Source organism: Mobula birostris, chromosome 9 (genome assembly GCF_030028105.1).
Source record: "Mobula birostris isolate sMobBir1 chromosome 9, sMobBir1.hap1, whole genome shotgun sequence".
In the NCBI taxonomy this organism is placed as follows: domain Eukaryota; kingdom Metazoa; phylum Chordata; class Chondrichthyes; order Myliobatiformes; family Myliobatidae; genus Mobula; species Mobula birostris.
In genome coordinates this window covers 20,368,497-20,392,737 of record NC_092378.1, presented here as the reverse complement: position 1 = coordinate 20,392,737, position 24,241 = coordinate 20,368,497, and the positions used below count along the sequence as shown (strand labels likewise).

Sequence of the window (24,241 nt, the reverse complement as noted above, 5' to 3'; positions counted from 1 at the left end):
TAGGTCCATCCATTCCAGGATCAGCAGTGATAACCCATAGCTTCTTTTCTTAATTTCAAGTCATTTTAAAACCCTCGAACAACTTTTTCAGCAAAACCTCTCAAAAACACCATGAGGAGGTATAATCCTCTTTTTCATCAAGAATGAAGCTGTTTATTCTGTCCCTCTGCCCCTTAACTTACTTTCACCTCCCCTGTCACTTCCATCCCTTGTCCCAAACTCACGTCTTTCTCTGGGTTGTCTTTTTTCTCTTCTCCCTGCCTTTGGTAAGTTCTTTCATATCTACCAATGATCCAGCCCCTTTCTGGGCCCTCATCAGCTGGTATTGTTAATGCCATCAATACTGGTCTCCTCAAAACCCAGCCACTGACCATCCCGTGTTTCTGCCCCCTCTCCAATTCCCTTTCCTCTCCTTAAATGAGCTACGGATTCGCAAACTATTGCCTATTTACCTGGAATTGATTGTCCTAATCAGTCAGCTCAGATTCTGCCCCTGAAATGGACTGATCAAAGTCATTAATGTGATTATGACAAATCAAATCCAACCACCTTTATCTTTTTTGATTTTTCTGCAGCCTTTGGCACAGTTGATATTTTCCCCTTCCATTGTCTTGATGCCATCAAATGCACAATCATTCCATTCTTACCTGTCTGGTGCAGCCAGGTAATCATGGGTCATGGTGTCTCTTCTCACTATCACCTCCAAAGTTCCCCAAAGCTCCATTCCTGCTCATCTCCAGGTTCTCATCTACATGTTGCATTTCAATCAACCACACACAGACACACACAGAACCTCCGTTTCAATTGACTTCCTGATGAACACAGACTTTACATCGCCACCTATCCTGATCTATTCAGTGTCTTTAGATTTTCAGTCTCCGTGTCCAAATCCAGAAATGGGTCAAATGAAACTTCCTCAAGTACTGGGAGGACTGGAGCCATTGCCTTTAGGGCCCAATACAAACTCCATTCCCTTGCTGCATCCTTAGACTCTTCCAATTCTCTCACCATCTCCAACTCCCTTTCCCTCCTAACACCCGCCCACCCCCGCCCTCTACTGGCAACTTCCTCAGATTGTGCCAGAGTACTTGTAGCCTCAGTGTCATCTGTTTAGGTTTTGGGACCTGATCTCCTGCAATTGCCTGCTTCCACCAACGATGCAAGTTCTAAATGTGGCCTTGCTTCAGCTCATCCACTGCAGCAAACTTCACCCTGCCTTTGTTACCTCTGGATAGATCTATTTGACTGCGTTCCTGGCTGCCCTCTCTTTGTTCCATTCTCAGTGAACTTGCATCATCCAAAAACACTGCTGCCTTTAAGTAGTGGATCAGACAGAACTCCTGAGCTTAGCTGCAGTCCTAACTTTCACTATTCTATTCACCCTGTGCTCATTGGCTCATTCTGATTCCTATTGTTGCTTCAAACAACACCTTTATTTTAAGATTCACATTCATATTTTCAAATCCTTCCTGAATCCTATCCTTCATAATCTATTATAACCTTTTAATCTACCGAAATATCTAGACTCTGATTATGGGTTGTTCTACATCATAGTTGCTTCTCCATTGATGATTTTGGCGTCAACCATCAAGGCCCTAAGATCTCAAATTCCCTCGCCTCATCACTCGTCTCTCCTGCTGTAGTCAGTTTCTCAAAATTCACTTCCTCTTACAAGCTTTTGAATGGCTTCCTCTAACAGCCCCTTATATGTTTTGGTAATAATTTCTTTTATGTTTGGTAATGGAATATGTTTTATTCCCTATGAAAAGAAGCAATTACTGTAGGCAAAAGTCATGCTAAAGCTTTTAATAAAATATAATTTATTAGGAAACTGACAACAGAACTCCAGTAAAAATCCATTTAGTTTTTAAGTCCTTTCCAGTCATTTGAGATCAGATTATTCACAAGTGGACTGCTAGACAGGCTAATTAAAATTGTTTATTCTTGTGCTTAAGTACATTTTCAGAAGTACTATAAAATCCCACCAGATTTGCTACTCTTTTTTTTTATTCCACCTTTTTATTAAGCTGCTGCCTTGTTTCATTGGTTAATGGATGGTTGACACAATGAGCAAAAAAAAAAAGACAAGTCGAGACTTCTGGATAGTTTTCCAGCAGATTGTTGTTTTACCGCTCTGAATCTCTCCCCTTATTATATGTTGGCCAAGGTTTGAGCCACCTCACTGATATATCCTTATGTTGCTCAATCTGTTGATAATTCTGTACAACTGGAAATGTTTTGATGTGTTAAAGACACTAACGTAGTTGTTTTAGTTCAAAAATGCATCCTCATAAATACCTTTAGGATTCATCATGTCAGTAAGATTATCTACTGTATATATCATTATTCCAATCTTAATAGTAAACACTGCAACCGATGTTTCTGTGATCAGTCTTGTGCTTGAATATAGATTTCCTTTTTAGATTATTGCCTAAGGGAAAAGATTACTCATTCTTTCAGGGAAACTAAGTAGCATGTTACCAGTCAAAATTCATTAAGGTAGTTTTCACATTGGAGCCTGAACAGGGCTATTCATCATGGGGAATTTCTTTTGCGCTTGATCCTAATTGCACTTTAGGACTTGTGAATCAGTCTTTTAATGACAAGGCATGAAGTATAATGATGGACGTCAGCCAAGTCTTAAACTTTTCTCCTTCCTCCTTTCCTTCTATCCTTCCTGATGAGATTATATCCAATCGTCCGTACTGCTAATTCCATATCTACCAGTGATCCGTAGCCTTGAACATTTTGGTGAGAACACCTAAAATCAGTAATTTCAGGCTGAATGCCTTGGGCTTACTGATCGGTGGTTATTGCTATAAATAATTTTTTTAAAACTGCCAATATTCTCTGTCTGACAGAAACAAAATTGATTGATGCACACTCCCTGAAGAGAAAATGACAGAGAGGTCAGTGTTAATGGAAAATCTATATTCAATCTTATCTTTGGAGTGGAATTCAGATGCTGAATTTGCGGCAAAATAAATTAGACAATGACTAATGACACCTGATATTGCTGGCATTCCTGAAATATAGCTTGTATCCATAAATTAAAGAAGGGAAAGACTTGCATTTATACAGTGCGTTTCATGGCTCTTTCAAGATTTTCAAAGTAACTTTCCAGCCAAAGAATTAAGTCATTGTTGTAACAAAGATAGCAATCTAAGCACTACAAAGAGCAATCTGGTTATAATCAGATAATCTCTATCAATAATGTTGATTAAGAAATAAATATTGGCAAGGATAGCAGAAATATCTTCCTTGCTGTTCAAAATATTGCCATGGAATCTTTGCATCCAGTCCAAAAAGATGAGGCCACAGTTTAACATCTTACACAAGAAGCAGCAATTTTACTGATGCAGATCTCGAGCATTGGCCTGTAATTTTATGTTGCTATCACTAGAAGCAAACACGGATCCCTAAGTCTTCTGCCTCTGAATCAGAGGTACCTCCAAGTTACCCATAGCTAACAAAATGTAATCATCTGTGCAGTCTCTCAGCATTGAAGAAGATTTACTTCCTCCACAATTCTGAGTCCAATGTTTGATTTATTTTTAGGTGGACATGCAGAATTGATGGACTGGACATGCCCATTGCAAATGGTTCGAATACAACAGGAGATTGGCTGCGCTGTACAATTTAAACCTACTCATGCATAGAGACACTCACCCATTGATGCCACCTTTCCTCACTTGCAGACCCATCCTATTCTGAATCCTTCCTTACTCTAGTTCCCCTTCTCCGTTACCCTTCCCCTGACTGCTTCCCTCAGTCTCCCACCTCCCGCATCTTCACCCAGTTCTTCCACGCTTCTCATGTTCAACACAGTGCCTAGTTCAGGCACCACTGACCGAGAAGGGTATAATGCTTTGGAGAGGGTGCAGAGGAGATTTACCAGAATGGTCTCACAGATTTCAGTTACCAAAGAGACGATAGCAGAGAAAATGGGGGAAGTAGTCAGCAGGGAGTTTCAAAACCATGACATTTTTTTTAATATACAGTGACTGCGTCTGTGATGGGGGGTTCAGTAACCAGAGGATTCCGACTTTAAATAATTGGCAGTAACTAGGGAAGTGGCTGATCTGGGAGGGAAGAAGAAGCTAGCATTTGTGGCGTACTGTGGTGATGGACACTGATTTCATAATTTCTTCTTACAAATAGAATTAGAAATACATGAGGAAAAAGTTACATTTGCAGGACTTGGGCAAAAGAGCAGCAGATCATGTCAAACTCAAATATACCTTGAAGAAGTGGTAAGCCAACAAGCTTTTTAAGTTCCCAGCAAAATTAATCAATACAAGTGATAGAATAGGGTTAAAGGAGGAAGATCACTTGTGACACTAGAAGAAAAAAAAGGCCCAGAGATGTAAAACAGGCTGCCAACTTCCTATCACCTGAATCCCATTGGAACATGTTTATCCTTTTTGATTAGCTCCATTCCAGCAGGAAGCTTGTTAGAGGGGAACTGCGGCATTACAGTGAGAAAAGTGTGATAGCACGTATGCAATCCAGTTTGGCAACTGACAGCTCTGATTCCTCCAAAGGAGGGGTCCGGATGAAGGATCTCAATCTGAAACCTGTTCATTTCCCTCCACAGATGCTGCCTGACTCACCGAGTTTCTCCTGCGCATCTTGTTTGTTGCTCCAGAGTTTAGCATTTGTGGTCTGTTGTGTCTCCAGCCAGCACTGACATTGGTTTTGTTATGAACCCATTAGTGAAGTATGGATTTGTACTTCTGTCGTGGCAGCCACTACTACTTTGGCATATTACAAACATCTTTGGCATTGTTCCCAGGATGCTTCAGATCTTGTTGAATATTTAAAAGATATTACTAAAGTAACAGAGAGAATGTAAAGTATTCATCTGATTACAAAATTAGGTCATTGTGGGAGGCAGGGAGTGAGAATATCAGGAAGGTGCTCAAATTGGCAAGATATGACTTGTGATGTCCCCCTGGAATCTTGTTGAGACTTCAGTTGTTCTCTGTATTTATTAGTGACCAAGCTGGTGGGGTAAGAAATAACTAAATACAATAAATGCTGAAAACATTCAGCAAATCAAGCTGCATCAATGTGAAGTTATTTCAGAAGTTCTCATGAAGGGTCTTTGATCTGAATTCTATTGCTCGTTTCTCATCCCACAGATGTGGCTTGACCTGCTGAGTATTTCCAAAGTTTTCTGATTTTATTTTAGATTTTCAACAACTGTAGACTTTACTTTGATTTTCAGAAAGAAATATGCCTTTGGCAATGAGACAAAGATGGAATTTCATTGTAAGTATTGTAGCTGAATGCCTAAATTATAGCGATTATCTGAACCCCAAAACTGTGGCAAATTGATTGCTGTATTAATAAATGCAAGTTCATGCACTTTAGTCTTGTGAATGTAGAAGATGATACTTTATAAATAGTGAAAAGCTAAAGTCTGCAGGCATCTAAAGGGATAGCTACGCCACTGTGCTAAGCTGGTAATACAGAAGGTAATGTAGCTCTGCTAAAACAAAATGTAGTTCAAACTAGAAATTTAATTTAAAAAGTTGGTCTGGCAATGCTAAGTGAACCAGCTGTCCTGAATTACCTTCAGCAGTACCCATCTAATTCTCCCTACGTCGTCCAGAGCAGAAGGCTGATCATGCTGGCTCTCAGCAACTTCCAGTCCACCGTCAAGCTTAGACTTTGTGCTGTGTTGCAGAGGGATACCGCCCCCACAGCACACCTTAGCCCTAGACAGAATGTGGAGGTTGAGCTTTGCCTTCTGCTAAAGCTGTCAGTGAAAGTAACTGGTTTAGTATCTCTGACTGTCAGATACATTTTCTCCACTATAGTTTTTGAATTGAGCACAGCTCATTGATTTTTTTTACATCTCTGCTCGCACCCCCTGATAGAACAAGAATAGAGTTTCTCTGGTCCTTGTCTACTCCACTAGTCTCCAAATTCAGTAGATAATCTTTTGAAAATACTGCCACCTCCAACCAGACGTCTCTTGCCCTCCTATTGTCTTTCAGAATTCTGTAAGTCCTGATGAAGATTCCTGACCCAAAACATCGACAGTTGCTCTTCCTTCACGGATGCTGCTCGACCCGCTGAGGTCATCTTGCAGTTCGTGTATTGCTCCTGAAAGGACTGTGTCCTTTGCATGTCCCTTGTGTGGACTTCGATCTCCACTACTCACTCCCTTTTTCATTCAACCCTCTTCAACTTAAAATTAACTTGTTTTCTTTCTCTTCCTTGTGATGAAGGGGCTTAAAAGGGGAAAATTAACGTTATTTCTTTTTCTCTAGATGCTACCAAACCTGACCTGTTGAACGTATCCAGCATCTAAATTTATTACTCCTGATTCTCGAGTTGTTAGCTGAAAAGTTCAGTTTATTCACTGAAGTTAAAATCTGAATGTTTTCCTCTCTACTGAACATGTTTTGTTCCTGAAGGATATTTGAATAACACTAAGGTTGTCCACAGTCTTTGACTTGTGTTATAGACTTCTACATGATGCTTTCAAAAGGAAACAAAGCTAGAAAGATTGAAAGCTAGTTTGAAAATTATCTTGAATATTTCTGCTTTACTAATATCTATTCAATATCTCCACTTTACATAATAAATAACTCTCACAAAGCAACTTGCATGTAGCACATTGAATGTCATTGCAAAACGAATTGAACAATACTGTTCTAATTTTTGGTTTAATCCTGTAGACCCTCACACCCAGAGAGAAGGCTTGCAGAGGAAACAATGATGCGTTTCAGATGGAAAGCACAACTCCTGCACAACGGCTCGACTTGTTTCTTGGGCAATTCCAAAACACCTTGTTAACGTCAATTGCAGTCTTCACAATGGGAAAAGTGACTGTTGCAAATCTGGGAACTGCCGATGGTCGCGTTATGCAGGTAGACTATTAAAATATATTATCCTTCTTTTATTCAGCAACCTCACTAATGCACTGCTCTGAATTTCTTAACAAAATATCTTCCTTCTTCAGTCTCTACATTTCCTCCTCATTTCTCTGAACTTACCTTTCTTTTTCCATTGAAAATCGCTTATCCCTGTTCACAACCACCACTTCAAGCTTTGCCAGTTCCATTGACCTCTCTGCTTCTGTTCTTGATCCCATACAAGGCCATTTCACAAAATAATGTCAAGTCAAGTAACTTTATATTGTCATTTCGACCATAACTGCTGATACAGTACACAGTAAAAACGAGACAACATTTTTCAGGACCATGGTGCTACATGAACAATACAAAAACTACACTGAACTGCATAAAACAACACAAAACTACACTAGACTACAGACCTACCCAGGACTGCATAAAGTGCACAAAACAGTGCAGGCATTAAAATTGTTTGGAAGTGCAGTTTTTAATGCTTCACTATCTAATCTTGGTATTTCAGTCACCATATTATTTCCAGTTGCCTGTCCTTTTGACCTTTCCCATTGACCTGATATTATCTTTATTAGAGAAACCATTATGTTCCCCCAGTTGCTTCCCCATCACAGCTTTGATATTTACTTCTACAAGTCCAAACATTGCTGACATAAGCATATCTGGTGCTTAACTGGAGTAGCCATTTCAAACTAAATGCATCTCATCAGAAAAGCTCTGCTGATGTATAATACCCATCCTGACCATATTTTATCTGAATTTTTTATGAGTGTGTATACTGTGTCAGGTGGCAGGGCAAAGATACATCTCTAGCAAAGGAGGTGTAAGAGGCTCCTTCCCAGCAGGTCACCCTTGGCAACGTGTAGCACCTGCTTAGATCCCCCCCCCCCCAACGATCTGAGCTACATGAACCCATGGGAGGAGGTAGCAGGTGGTGGATGGTTGTATGAGCAGCTGGTGCATATCACAAGTCCTGGTTATGTAACCACTGACTTAAGAGTCTTGGTAATGGCTGGGGTCACCCATCTTGTAAAGACACAGCCCAGAAGAAGGCAGTGGCAAACCACTTCTGTAGACAAATTAGCCAAGGACTGTCATGGTCATGGAAGGACCATGTTCATCCAGGTCATATGACATGGCACGTAGCGAATGAACAATACTGTATATCTGTCTTGAACCTAACACACAAGTCAGATAACCAGGCTCTCCTCCCCCAAGTGGTTTAAAGCTACTGTGTTAGAAATATTTCCTATTTTGGAATGAACCTTGAGAACCAGACTTTTTTTTCCATTGTCCACCATCTTTCTCAATGTAAGATGGTTGATGGAGAATGCACAGTCTTGAGATCCTTCCTTAATACTCCCTGCCTCCTACCTACTTTTGCTTCCTTTAAGACCTCTTCTTTGAACCCTCCTCACCTTTAACAGTGAAACAATTCTCTGATACTCACATAATCATTTGGTTCAAGAGATGTGAGCTGTTATTTCTGCTGCTCACAAATTAACTGTGACAACAAAAGCCCATTGTTTGCTCTATCGTGTATTTTTCTAACTTCTAATTTGATGAGACATTTTATTTAGGTTCTGACAATTGGTCTTGAATTCCTTACTTCATTTATAAGTGTCTGTTTTATATTTATGATTTTAGTTTAAGGCCGTCATTTTTTTCTTCTCTGATAAGTTTTCAGAGTTTTCATACAACTAAAACTTCAATTCTCAAAGGACCCTCAGTATGGGCAGCCTTTCCAATCAGATCTAGTACCAATCTAACAAACTTTTCCATTAGCTTCATGTCCTTCTTATGTCACCTTCTTTCCTGCTATATCCATTTGTATCTGATTATGTACTTAAGTCCATGTGACTGTCTTCTTCAACATTAAAGGTGCTATTTGAATGGAAAAGTTGTAATCATTACAAAGGAACGATAGATACACAGGCTGAAGCGGTATCGAGTATTTTGAAGTGGAATCAGCTGACCAAAGTTGCCAGACACAGCTTTCAGTTGGAAGCTTAGCACAGATGTTTTCCAAAATGAAACTTGTTTAATATGAATCATTATAAATCCATAGTAACACACACAAATTGCTGGAGAAACTCAGATCATGCAGCATCAATGGAAAAGAGTAAACAATGTTTTGGGCCGAGACCCTTCTTGAGGACTGAGAAGGAAGGGTGAAGACGCCAGAATAAAAAGGTGGGGAGGGGTTGTTAGGTAAAGCCGTGTGGGTGAGAATGGTGAAAGGCAGAAGAAGAAAGAATTTGATAGGAGAGCAGAGTGGACCATAGGAGAAAGGGAAGGAGGAGAGGCCCCGGGGGAAGAAATAGTCGGGCTAGAAGCAGTGAAAGGTCAGAATGGGGAATTGAGGAGGGGGGGTGGAATTTGTTACCAGAAAGAGAAATTGATATTCATGCCATCAGGTTGGAGGCAACCCAAACGAAAAATAAGGTGTTGCTCCTCCACCCTGAGGGTGGCCTTATGTTGGCACAAGAGGAGACCATTGATCAACAGGAACGGGAATCAAAATTAAAATATTTTGCCACCAAGAATTCCTGCTTGTGGCAGATGGTGCGGAGTGGTCAACAAAGTTCCCCAATTTACAGTGGGTCCCACCAGTGTAGAGGAGGCCGCATTGGGAGCACCGGACGTGATAAGACAACCCTAGCAGATTCATCTCTTTTCCACAGATGCTGGCTGACCTGCTGAGTTCCTCCAGCATTCTGTGTGTTGCTGTAGATTTCCAGCATCTGCAGACTTGTGATTATAAATCCATATCTTTCTTTCAGTACTCCAGCTAATGCATGTTATCAGGCAATAATTTTGAACCTCATGCTTTATATATATCTGCTCAAGGTCAACCAAAGCTTGGGACAGGAAACGTGTTGTATAAAACAGAAATTAAGAAGGGCTTTGAATCTTATTAAATGCCAAAATAATTTCTCCCTAATTTATTTGTTCTTGTAATGCAAAGCAAGAAATAATGCAAAACATTTTAGCTATTTTAATTTATATTCCCTGATCTATTCAGATCATTGTCATCATAAGAAAGATATATTCAAGTTAAGTTTTTTGATTATTTTTCTTTAATTTGTTTTAAGTTAATCTACTTACAATTAAACCTACTGGCATTTTTTTAAGTTGATCTATTTTGTCACGTGACCAGCAATAATGAATATATAATTGAGTCAGGCTTTAAAAAAACAAAAACATTTAATAAGCTCTGCTCAACAATAGCGAGAAGTATTCAAACGACTAACTTAACCGGAAGCTAATAGCTATACAGCAAATCTGGAACAGTTCTTAAGGTGGTAAATTCGAACACAGTCTTAAAGTGGTAAATTCGAAAGTCCAAGTGATTTACACAGTCAATTAGGAGAGACCTTTCTGGAAACGGATTTCTTCGGAGACATGATGTTACTGCTGATTCTGTCCAAAGGATTCACGACAAAGGAAATAAAATGGCTTAAAGGAACTGACCTTTTTCTGGCGAGTGAACACTGCACAAACTTCCCTGATCTTGCAGGAGTTATCTCAGATGCAGGTCACTATTTTTGAAAGAAGATCCCATAAGGTTGATCCTGTATTAAACTGCCGAACAACACCAACATTACTCGATCCTTCAGGTTCCCGTACTTTAGTAAGGGCTTCATTCTCCAATACTAGACTTACAATAGAAAGTAAAACTCCACTTTAAAACAAAACTGCGTCATGAGACGAGTACGCAGCATAACGGAGTAACTGTCGAATTAACTGACGAACTAAACTAAAACCTGCAGAACAACAGGGGTTTCCCGTTATATACCTGTTGAGAACGTGTCATCGCGTGACCTCACACTGGCGGAATGATCACATCACCCCACCATCACAAGAACATTACATCAGACTCACAAGATAGTCGATTACATCATGGTCATAAGACAGTCACAAGATACCCACAAGGTATGTAACACCTCCCTCCAAAAAAAGGAAAATTTTGGTCTTGTATGAGCAAAATTTTAACAACTATATTCACAAAAAAAATACAAATGTATAAAATTTACAACATACACAATATCCACAGTATTATCATACAGAACCTTGCAAACTAATATACAGTAGGAGTGTTACAAATGTTAAAATACCACTCCATCAAAAAAATTTACATTGTACATTCAACATCTAGATAGACAGTCAGCAATCACATTATCTTTGCCTTTAATATGAGTTATCAAAATATTATACTCCTGTAACATCAAACTCCAATTTAGTAACCTTCTATTTTTGTTTTTCATATTACTCAAAAACAGTAATGGATTATGATCGGTGTAAACTATGAGTGGTTTCTGAGTTGTACCAACATGCATATCAAAATGTTGTAAAGCCAAAACAAGAGATATTAATTCCTTTTCTATGGTTGAATAATTTCTTTGATGCGAATTAAATTTCTTAGAAAAGTAAGCTACGAGACAATCAACCTCATCACCCTCATCGCTTTGAAGTAACACTGCTCCTGCAGCCTCATAGCTAGCATCTACAGCTAATGAAAAGGGTTTTTCAAAGTCAGATGACCTGAGCACAGGTTGATGACATAGCATAGGTTTCAATTTATTAAATGCCTCCTGACAAGGCTCTGTCCAAACAAACTTTTCACTTTTCCTTAAGAGATTAGTAATGGAAGGGCAATGTCAGCAAAATTTTTACAAAATTTGTGGTAATAATCTACCATTCCTAAGAATCTCCTTAGGGTCTTTACCTGTTGGAGTGGGTACCTCTAAAATTGCCTGAACTTTTGCCTGAACAGGAGCTAACTTACTCTGACCCACAACATAACCAAGGTAAGTCACAGTGGCATGTCCAAATTCACTTTTAACTAAGTTAATAGTTAAATTAGCTTTTGAAAGCCTTTCAAATAGTTTCTCCACCGCAGTAATATGTGTTTCCCAAGTGTCATTTCCTGTAACTAAATCATCAATATAGCCATCTGTATCTTTTAACCCATGAATTACAGAATTAATCATCTGCTGGAAAGTACCTGGTGCATTCTTCATCCCAAAGGGGTGAACATTATATTCATATAACCCAGATGGGGTTACAAATCCAGAAATCTCTCTACCTCTATCCGTCAATGGAACACACCAATAACCTTTTAACAAATCAATCTTTGTGAGGAACCTTGCGTTTCCCACTTTATCCACACAATCATCCATTCTAGGGATTGGATATGTATCAGTTTTTGTCACAGCATTCACCTTCCTGTAATCAGTACAAAATCAAATACTACTGTCTGGCTTAGACACCATAACACACGGTGAACTCCAATTTGAATTAGAAGGTCTAATAATATTATTCTCTAACATATACTTAATTTCTTGTTTAGCAAGTTCACATTTTTCCATGTTCATCCGATATGGATGTTGCTTTATAGGTTTGGCATCTCCGACATCTACATCATGTGAAGCTACTGTGGTTCTTTTAGGAACGTCTGGAAATAAATCCCTATATTTAAAAATTAACCACTTCATCTGCTGCCTCTGCTCTGTCTTTAAATGAGATAATTTCTCATCAATATTTTCCAGAATTGTTGAGTTTGGTAATCTGGCAGAAATAATGCTGGGTTTAAAATGAGTTTCAGATGAATCATCCATTAAGTTCCTAGTGGGATCAGACTCATTATTATTCACCACAACGGTCATAGTAGCAGACTGTTTCTTATGATATGGTTTTATAATATTTATATGACAAAGCTGTGTTGGCCTTCTTTGATCTGGTGTTTTTATCACATAATCCACATCATTAACTTTGATATAATCTCATAAGGACCATGAAATTTAGCTTGTAAGGGGTTTGTTTGCACCAAGAAAAGAATCAACACCTTATCTCCAGGCTTAAATGACCTCATTCTAGCTTCCTTATCATACCAAGATTTCATTTTCTCCTGAGCCAATTTTAAATTTTCCCTAGGTAAGCTACAAGCTTTATGCAATCTTTCCTTAAATTTTAAAACATAATCCAGCAAATTAGTATGTAACCTGTTACGTACCCCGTAACTGGATTGCCAAACCAGCAGAAATGGATCACTCAGTTGGAGTCTGGATTACTAGATCTAAGAAAGTTTTATTAAAGAAACAAGCAACACAGTAATCGAAAGGATAATAAATGCAACAGTTCAGCAATGATAAACACACATGTGCACAGAATTAAGATAACAGGATCAATCAGGACCAACAGGCTCTATCATTGTCTAGGGGTAAATGACCAATTTCAAAGTGACGCAAAGTCCAGTTCAATTTAGTTCAGTTCGCAGTAATCGTTGCCATGGCGATGGACAGTGTGGGGGGAAGGAGAGAGAGAACGAGAATGAATGATCATTCAAAAACGGCTTCCACTCACAGACCTGCAATATTGCTCACAAGCAGCATTCAGGCGAGTCCTTTGTGATGTCACCTGGGGTCACCGACTGTGACCCCTCCTCCAGATGCGGTCGATCCTCTGCAGTGAACCTGGCACCCAAGCAAGGGCGGACACACACCGGGTTCCCGCTGATCGTACCTTTCCACCCTGTGCGTCTAAGGCTTGGTTCCGTAACCAGCCTTCCAACCGACTCCCGCCACTTGCGGGGGGGGGGGGGGAGCACCGCTTCCAGGGTTTCGTTACCTCGTGGTGTCGTGTGTGTCCTGCCTTAGCGAACCTGTCCCTTTTTATCCCCCTGCTGGGGTATCGCCTGTCCATCACTTCAAACAGTTCAGGGTTCAAAGGGGGAGCTGCTCTAGACAACTCTCTCTCCCATCCCTTCATTACACATCTCCAGATCGCCTGTCCATCACTTCAAACAGTTCAGGGTTCAAAGGGGGAGCCGATCTTGACAATACCCAGACTGATGGCTCCTTCATTAACATCTCCAAATGCTGCTTCATTGTTCCTTATCTCTCCCTCTCCTGAGGACAGGTGGCAGACCAACTGCTGATGCCACTGGTGCTAGCCCAGGCCAGCAAACATCTTAATTTATGTGTATTCTCATCACACTTCCCCTCTTTAAGGATTTTTATCAGGGTAAAAATTACAAACATGAGTACATTATTTGATACACACAAATATACATCTTTATCAGCTATTTGGCTAATACAGAGAATTTGAAGTTGTCAGCACCTTGACAGACAGTCAGCAATCACATTTTCTGTTTCTTTTATATGTGTTATTTATAATCCCTTAGACCAGGCTCCAACTTAGCAAACTTCATAGTGGCCAAAAACACTGATGAATTGCAATCAATGTAACCTCTCATTTGGTTTCGTCCCGGACCACAATAACAAGGGTCGTCCCATTCCGACTTACTTTTCTCTCGCAAGGGCTTAGTAGGAGGGGGAGGGGGTAGTGACCGCGGAGTTATTGCAAAACTTCCTACAGTACCCCACCTTCTCCAAGAGCCTTCTGAGGGCCCTCTTGTCTGTCGGGGTTGGGAGGTCAGCGATAGCTTTGTTCGGGGATTAAGGGAGAGACCTTATCAGTAGACCTGGCCAAAACAATAGCCTTCTCCCATCTGATGGATCCCATACTAATCTTTTCAAAATGGTTTCTTTCCCTTATCAGGGGGCCCCTAGCTTCATTGATTTCCATGCTAACACCGACTAGGTTGGTTAGCATATCAAAAGCCTGTGACCGTCTCAGTTCGCGCCGGTCAGGATCAATAACATCCTTCCCCCTGGGCAGCCGGTAAACCTCTTTCATGATTCCACCAACTGTTTCCTCCAGCACCGCAAAATGTCCACCGGGGGGTACCTCGTGGGCCATGTTAAAAATCTCATCCTCATAACTCTTTTGCACCACCCCCCATTCCTCATCTGCGGGTACTGTACTTGATTTCCATTTCTTCCTTAGCACTTCCTCCTCCACACAATAGCCTACTAGTTCCCTTGTCAAGTCTGTGTCAGAGAGAGCTGTCTCTGCCAAAACCATCAGCCCCTCGTCTCGCTCCCGCGTCTGCACAAATTCTTTTCTGGCTACTGCTACGTCTGTCCCAGCTCCCCCACTACCTCTTGCCTCACTACACTCCTTCTTTTCACTTTCTACCCTCTTCTCGTACAAGGTTTGCAGAAACGTGTCAGCTAAATTTACCACCTCAGCCCCATGATGAACCTGTGAGTCCATGGGCGGGGCCTCACTGCTGGCAGGCTGACCTGTCAATCTCACGACTGGGAACACGATTCCCCCGGCGATGTCATTACCGAGCAAGACTTCCACGCCTTTCATCGGTAATTCGGACCTCACCCCGATCGTGACTAGTCCAGAGACCAGGTTGCTTTGCAAGTGTACCTGGTGCAGAGGGACTGACTCTGTCCCTTCCCCAACACCTTTGACCTTAACCTCCCCAGTCCGGGTCTCTGAGCTAAACTCTAATACACTCTTCAGTATTAGTGACTGACACGCTCCCGTGTCTCTCCAGATCCGCACTGGAACTGGTTTTAACCCCTCCTTCACTGACACCAATCCGGCCGAGATAAACCTCTCGCACCCTTCCTGAACTTTGACAGACCTGTCCTCTCCTAGCGGTTTGTTTAACAGCTCGATACAGCCAGTCAAAGTCGCTGTCTTCCCTTTTCCCGTCTCCTTCTTTGGGGCAAAGCACCTGGACGCAAAGTGTCCGACTTTCCCACAATTATAACAGACGACCCCAGGAGACTTTCTGCCAGACTGCTCCCGGTCTACCTTATCCTTCTCACTAGTCCCCGGCTTACTTTCTGACTTTTCCGGCGGACTCTCCCCGCCGTCCTGACTACCCTTCTGGTAGCCTTTACTCGGGGCAAACTTCATTTTATGCGTCAACGCATACTCATCCCCTAACTTAGCAGTTGCGGCTAACGTGGCTGCCTCTTTCTCATCTAGGTAGGGTCTCATACCCTCAGGGACACAACCTTTAAACTGCTCAATCAGGATCAGCTGTAGCAGTCTGTCATAATCCCCCTCTACCCCCTTCGAGGCGCACCAACGCTCACAATATGTCTGCATCTCACGGGCAAACTCCAAATACGTGCGGTCCCACTGCTTCCTCGCATTCCGGAACCTCTGCCGGTATGCCTCCGGGACCAACTCATAAATCCTGAGGATGGCCTCTTTCACCACCTCATACCTCTGGGCATCTTCCGCGGGCAAAGCTGAGTAAGCTTCTTGGGCTTTCCCTTTCAGTACACTCTGAAGTAAAACAACCCACTTATCCCTCGGCCAGTCCTGACTTATAGCCACTTTTTCGAAATGGAGGAAGTACCGATCCTCGTCGGTATTGTCAAATGGGGGAACCAGCCTAACCTCCTGGGTCACCCGGAGCCCTCCACCTTGGTTCGGCACGAGCCCCTGCTCGGCCCTTATCTTTAACTTCTCCAACTCGAATTCCCTTTCCCTCTGTTTCTCCTCTCGCTGCAACTGTCTCTCTCTCTCTTTCTCTTATCTCTCCAACTGTCTCTCTCTCTCTTGCCTTTCTAACTCTCTCTCCTGCTCTTCTCGCTGTAACTGTCTGTCCCTCTCTTTCTCTTCTTGCTCCAACTGCCATACCCGGAACTCGTGCTCGAGTCTCAGTTTTTCAAGCTACACCTGTACCACGTCTCCAGCAGGTTTTTCAATAGACACCACCTCCAGCTCGCCTTGGGGAAACACACCTTTTGATACATAGTGCTCTACGATAGCTCTGTGTATCTCCTCTCTCCTCATTGTCGACTTCCCCTTAGCAAGATTCAACCGTTTGGCCACAGCTACCAATTCCGATTTCCTGGCATCCTCTAATGCCTCCAAGGTCGGCACCTTTATAAATTCCTCAGCCTCCATTTCTGCTGTTTGTCTTTCTTTCTTTCGGGAATTTTGACCCAATCAATTTACTCCGTCCCAAATTTAGCGTTCAAAATCGCGGACGAGAACCCCACTTATGTTACGTACCCCGTAACTGGGTTGCCAAATCAGCAGAAATGGATCACTCAGTTGGAGTCTGGATTACTAGATCTAAGAAAGTTTTATTAAAGAAACAAGCAACACAGTAATCGAAAGGATAATAAATGCAACAGTTCAGCAATAATAAACACACATGTGCACAGAATTCAGATAACAGGATCAATCAAGCTCTATCGTTGTCTAAGGGTAAATGACCAATTTCAAAGTGACACAAAGTCCAGTTCAATTTAGTTCAGTTCGCAGTAATCGTTGCCATGGCGATGGACAATGTGGGGGGAAGGAGAGAGAGAATGAGAATGAATGATCATTCAAAAACGGCTTCCACTCACAGACCTGCGATATTGCTCACAAGCAGCTTTCGGGCGAGTCCTTTGTGATGTCACCTGGGGTCACCGACTGTGACCCCTCCTCCAGATGCGGTCGATCCTCTGCAGTGAACCTGGCACCCAAGCAAGGGTGGACACACACCGGGTTCCCGCTGATCGTACCTTTCCACCCTGTGCGTCTAAGGCTTGGTTCCGTAACCAGCCTTCCAACCCACTCCCGCCACCTGCGGGTGGGGGGGGGGGGGAGCACCGCTTCCAGGGTCTCGTTACCTCGTGGTGTTGTGTGTGTCCTGCCGTAGCGAACCTGTCCCTTTTTATTCCCCTGCTGGGGTATCGCCTGTCCATCACTTCAAACAGTTCAGGGTTCAAAGGGGGAGCCGATCTTGACAATACCCAGACTGATGGCTCCTTCATTAACATCTCCAAATGCTGCTTCATTGTTCCTTATCTCTCCCTCCCCTGAGGACAGGTGGCAGACCAACTGTTGATGCCACTGGTGCTAACCCAGGCCAGCAAACATCTTAATTTATGTGTATTCTCATCACAAACCCTTTATTAATCCACTGTTCTTTTTACAAGGCCAAAGGTTCTCTAACTCTGTGCCCAAACACAAGTTCAAAAGGAATAAAACTTAGGGATTCCTGCACTGACTCCCATACTGCAAATAGAAGTAAATATACGCCCTCATCCCAATCATTTTCATTTTCCACACAGTACATCCTAATCATAGTTTTGAGGGTAGAATGGAACTTCTCCAAAGCGCCTTGCGATTCTGAATGGTATGCAGATGAGGTAATCTGTTTTGCTTCCAGTTTATAAACTATCTGCTGAAACAATCCAGATATAAATTACTACCTTGATCAGATTGTATTTCCTTAGGCAACCCAAAGAAAGTAAAGAATTTTATAAGAGCCTTTATTACAGTTCTATCCATTATATTCCTAAGTTATTGCCTCTGGAAACCTAGACGCTGTGCGCATGATGGTCAGCAAATATTGATGGCCAGTTTTGGTTTTTGGCAATGGGCTTACATAGTCTATAATAATTTTTGAAAACAGTTCACTAAATGCGGGAATAGGTTACAGTGGGGCCACTGGAGTAACTTGATTAGGTTTACCCACAATTTGACAAGTATGACATGTTCTGCAAAATGTCACCACATCTTTTCTTAAACCAGGCCAGTAAAAATGTTTAAAAACCTTGTTCATAGTTTTCTTCACACTTTGATGGCCACCCAAATGCATACTATGAGCCATAGTTAAAATCTCATTCCGATAAACTTTAGGAACTACTACCTGGTGATTAACTTCCCATTCTTCACTTGCAGGAATTGTAGGTGATCTCCACTTCCTCATTAATACTCCCTTCTCAAAATAATATCCTACTGACACCTTCTCAGTTTTACTATCTGGAAGAGCTTGTTCCTTTAACTTGATAATCTCAGGGTCTCTACTCTGCTCTGCTATCATCTCCTTCCGAGATAGAGACAAATCTTCATGGTCAGACTTACTACCAGGATCTTGATCAAACAATGAAGGTAAGAAAGTTTCTGACACATCCTCAAAATTCAAATCCCGAGTTGAACAGTCATAGGTAACAGACCCATCCTGCACATCAATCTTTTTAGCCGTAGCTCGGGTTACAACACAGGAGGAATCCGTGTTAGAATCCATCTTTGGTTCCTCAGAAATGGGCTTTATTGTCAAATACATTTCAGGAAAAACTTGTCCATCTGCTAAGTCATTTCCTAACAATAAACAAACATCATTCACAGGCAAACTGGTTTGTAGTCCTACTTTAACAAGTCCTGTAACTAACCCTGACCTTACATTTACTTTATGCGAATATACAGGCATAAGGGCACTCCCAACACCTCGTATATACTTTACCTCACCAATGTCAGACTCAACACTAAACTTTAGAACACTGTCTAACATAAGTGACTGAGAAGCTCCAGTATCCCTGGATTTTTATTGGCACTGGAGTGGATCCCACTTTCAAGGATACAAATCCTTCGGTTATAAAATGATCATATTCCCTCTTAACTTGGTCAGACTCCGACAAAGCCTCATTTGTACTTATCGAACCCTGTGGATTTACAGGTGTTTCAGTGTGTTGCACACAAGCATCTGGGACTGCTTCCTTCTCCTTCTTCTTCAATCGGAAACAGTTAGCTATTACATGACCAGATTTCTTACAATAATTACAAATAGGACCAAAATGTCTTTCCCTCACATGTTTCCCTTCATCCTTACCTTTCTCACTAACTTCTGATTTAATTTCTGGTTTACCTAGACTCTCTGTGCTATTTTTCCTTTTAAAAGTTCTACCTGGAAGAAATTTACTCTTATGGATTAAAGCATACTCATCCACTAATTTAGCAGACTCCTGCAATGTAGCAGTGCCCCTCTCATTTAAGTATGTCCTTACTTCAACAGAGATGCTCCTTTTAAATTCCTCCAATAAAATGAATTCTTTTAATTTTTTATACTCCCCATTCACATTTTTAGAGGAAACCCATATCTCAAAACACACAGATTTATCATAGGCAAATTCCACGTAAGTTTTTTCCACGGATTTCTTCAAATTTCTGAATCTTTCTCTATAAGCTTCCAGAACCAGTTCAGACGCTTTTAGTATATGCTGCTTCACAATATCAATCAAGTGCTTCCTCAGCAGTTAAAGTTGTATAAACTTGTTGTGTCTTCCCTCTAAATACACTTTATAATATCACTGGCCATTTCTCTTTCAGCCACCCTGAAATCAGAGCAACAATTTCAAAATGTTGGAAATACTTGTCCACTTCTGTTTCATTAAATGGAGGAGCCAGTATAACTTCCCGACTAGCAACAAACTGTTTCCTAGAACCAGAGGACTGATTCTCGGACTTTAATTTCTCCATCTCTAGATCAAATTTCCTCTGTTCCTCTGCTTCTCTTTCTTCAAATTCCCTTTTCCTATGGGCTTCTCTAGCTTCAAATTCCTTTTGTTTATCTGCTTCTCTAGCTTCGAATTCCTTCTGTTTATTTGCAGCTTCTAACTGACTTTGTTCCAAATCAGCTTCTAATTGCTTTAGTTTTATTTGTTGGATATGTAACTGCATCTCTAGATTACTCAATGGAAACATATCTAACACTTCTTCATCAAAAACACCCGACTCTATATAGTGTGGTGCGATTTTCCTCTGAATTACTGGCTTTGTTGTACCCTTCGTAATTCCCTTAAGGTCCAACCTTCTAGCAATCTCGGATACTTCACCCTTTTTTGCCTTCGCTAATACCTCCGGGTCTGGCAATGCCATAAAGTCGTCAATATTCATTGCTGCCGAATACCACCTGCAAAAGAATCAGGTATTTCCCTTTTCCAAATCAGATTGATAGTTAAACAAGCAATTAAGCTCAAAATCGGAACAATTCAGGACAAGCCCCCAGTTTTTGTCACGTGACCAGCAACAATGAAAATATAATTGAGTCAGGTTTTAAAAAAACAAACATTTATTAAACTCTGCTCAACAATAGCGAAAAGTATTCAAACCAGTAACTTAACCAGAAGTTAATGGCTATACGGCAAATCTGGAACAGTTCTTAAGGTGGTAAATTCGAACACAGTCTTAAAGCGGTAAATTCGAAAGTCCAAGTGATTTACACAGTCAATTAGGAGAGACTTCTCTGGAAACGTATTTCTTCGGAGACGTGACATTACTGCTGATTCTGTCCAAAGGATTCACGATGAAGGAAATAAAACAGCTTAAAGGGACTGACCTTTTTCTGGCAAGTGAACACTGCACAAACTTCCCAGACCTTGCAGGAGTTATCTCAGATGCAGGTCACGATTTTTGAAAGAAGATCCCATAAGGTCAATCCTATATTAAACCACCAAATGACACCAGCTTTACTCGCTCCTTCAGGTTCCCATACTTTAATAAGGTCTTCACTCTCCAATACTAGACTTACAATAGAAAGTAAAACTCCACTTTAAAACGAAACTGTGTCTTGAGACGAATACGCAGCATAACGGAGTAACTGTCAAATTAACTGACGAACTAAACTGCAACCTGCGTAACAACAGGGGTTTCCCGTTATATACCTGTTGAGAACGTGTCGTCACATGACCTCACACTGGTGGGAAAATTACATCACCCCACCATCACGAGACCATTAGATCATGCTCACAAGATACTCACTTACATCATGGTCATAAGACAGTCACAAGATACCCACGAGGTATGTAACAATGTGTCTAACAACAGAGTCATTTAAACATTGTGAAATTATCCTTAATAGCAGCAAGCTGACAAGGGTCACCGGGACAGAGCTAGTGGTGGGACATTGGCATTCTACCACCTGGGGAATGTTTGCTCTACCTCCCTGTACAGTTATGGTACTGAGGTCTCCTGTGTATTGGATGGCACAGGTGCAGTAGTGGATAAGGACATCTTGCAGGATGAGAAGGAAGCTGTGAACCAGGATAGAGCTGGCTTATTTAAAGTTGTTAAGATGAGGTTAGAGTGAATTCACATTAATTGAAATAAATAATGGTGCTGTGTTCTCATTATAATGTATTACTGGAACATTGAAATTAATTAGTGTCTTCATTGAGTTGGCATTGGATGGACAAGGTCAATAGAATTTTGCATAGATGACTTGTATTTAATTTTATGAATATCAAATACTCTTCTAAAGCAAAATACCCTGGACAAATCACATCATATTTGTTTTCAGAAAATGTGTGCTGTTAATGATTCTGCTGTTGTCATTGACCTGCTCTGCACACTCTCCAATGCCAGGATGTTTTTTCTGAGGTATGGGGCCCAAAGCTGCTCACAATACTCCAAATACAGTCTGACCAATGCCTTATAAACCCTCAGCACCACATCCTTGCTCTTATATTCTCGTCCTCTCAAAATGAATGCTAACATTGCATTCGCCTTCCTCACTACCGACTCAACCTGCAAGTTAACCTTTTGGGAATCCTGCACCAAGACCCCCAAGTCCCTTTGCACCTCTGATTTATGATTTAGACCACCAATACTAAAGGAACAGTAATATATTCCCAACCCTGATGGAGAAATCCTGAACAATGAGCCCAATATCCATGTCCTTCTTGATGATAGTGGTGTGAATTTGAGGAATAATATCACAGTTGCTTAGGCAAATGGCTTTAATGTTATACAATAGACTTGCTCAGGAATGTTTTCAAAGTTCAAAGTAAATTTATTATCAAAGTACATATATGTCACCATATACAGCCCTGATAGTCAGTTTGTTGTAGGCATACTCAATAACTCCAATAAACATAATAGAATCAATGAAAGACCACATCAAATGGGCATACAAACAGTGTGCAAGAGACAACAAACTGTGCAAATACTAGAAGAAAAATAAATAATAATAATAAATAAATAAGCAATAAATATCGAGGACATGAGATGAAGAGTCCTCGAAAGTGAATCCGTAGGTTGTGGGAACATTTCAGTGATGGAGCAAGTGAAGTTGAGTGAAGTTATTCATTTTGGTTCAAGAGCTGATGGTTGAGGAGAGTAACTCTTCCTGAATCTGGTGGTGTGAGTCCTGAGACTCCTGTACTACCTTCCTGATGGCAACAGCGAGAAGAGAATATGACCTGGGTGGTGGGGATCCCTATTGATCTGTGCTGCTTTTGTGCAACCACCCTCGGTGTAGATGTTCTCAGTGGTGTGGAGGCTTTATCGATGATGGACTGGGTCGTATCGAACTTTTGTAGAATTTTACGGTCAAGGGCAATGGTGCTTCCATACCAGGCTCTGATGCAGCCAGTCAATATACTGTCCACCGCACACCTATAGAAGTTAGTCAACGTTTTAGATGTCATTCCAATCTTCACAGATTCTTAATGAAGTAGAGGCACTGTCGTGCTTTCTTCGTAATTGCACTTACATGCTAGGCCCAGGACAGGCCCCTGAAATGATAACAATGGGGAACTTAAAGTTGCTGACCATCTCCAACTCTGATCTCCCGATGAGGACTGGTTCATGGACCTCTGGTTTCCTCCTCCTGAAGTCAATAATCAGCTCCTTGGTCTTGACTAAGAGGTTGCTGGTCTGGCACCGTTTAACCAGTTTTTCAATCTCCCTCCTTTATGCTGATTCATCCCCACCTCTGATTTGGCCTACGACAGTGGTATCATCAGCAAACTTGAATATGGCAGTGGACCTGTGCTTAGCCACACGTAAGTGTAAAGCGAGTAGAACAGAGGGCTAAACACACAGCCCTGCGGAACACGTATTCAGCATGTGTCCCAGCAAACCTTGGGCGACTGGTACGTTCTTCAGGCCAGCAAGCTTGGGCTAGCCTGATCTTCATGTTTATGAAGCTGGATTGGGTAACATTTAAAAGGAACCACTCTGAGGAGATTCGAGTCTACAGAGTCCAGTAGTGGGAATCTGTTCAAAGTAAGTGCCCTTTGAAGCTAACTTATTGTTTGGCTTGTCCCTTGGGCCATAAGGTAAGCAAAATCTGGCTCCCTACTTCCAATGTTGTCTCATCTTAACAGCTCTCCCGCTATCCAATCACTGATTTGACCTCTTTATATTCCAACTCAATGGTTGAGATCCCAATCTTACCCATCCCCACCCATGAACCTCCCTCTCTGACACCTAGCTGTAACCTGTTTTCTTCTGCTTGCACCACAGTGGCAGAATAAATGGAGGAAAGTCCTTTGTGTACGTTAGTCATACAATTCACAGCTTTCTTTGTGTACTGTAGAATTTTGCCCGAGATGTTGCCCAAAATATTCCAGTGAATTGATGGGCATATACATTGGCCTACCACACACTGCTTGTCTAACATTGCCTTTCCCAGTATCAAAGAATTCCTGGGTTAAATGTTTTTAATGTAGCTTGACTTTTCCGGCATTTGGTCTCAGGTAATAACTTTATACTTATACTTGATACTTTATTGTCGCCAAACAATTGATACTAGAACGTACACAGCGATATTTGATTCTGTGCTTCCCGCTCCCTGGATTACAAATTGATAGTAAATATTAAAAATTTGTATTATAAATCATAAATAGAAAATATAGAGTGGAAAGTAAGGTAGTGCAAAAAAACTGAGAAGCAGGTCCGGATATTTTGAGGGTATGGCC

At 41.3% G+C, this 24,241-nt stretch overlaps 1 protein-coding gene across 3 annotated transcripts in view; it reads left to right on the top strand.

Annotated features, from left to right (window-relative positions):
- met (MET proto-oncogene, receptor tyrosine kinase) overlaps positions 1-24,241 on the top strand; it is a 163,384-nt gene that overhangs the window by 61,809 nt on the left and 77,334 nt on the right. For all 3 annotated transcript variants that reach the window (XM_072267599.1, XM_072267598.1, XM_072267597.1), the window contains exon 3: positions 6,693-6,884. In XM_072267599.1, coding sequence (XP_072123700.1) covers positions 6,693-6,884 — 192 coding nt within the window. The remainder of the gene's footprint in view (positions 1-6,692; positions 6,885-24,241) is intronic.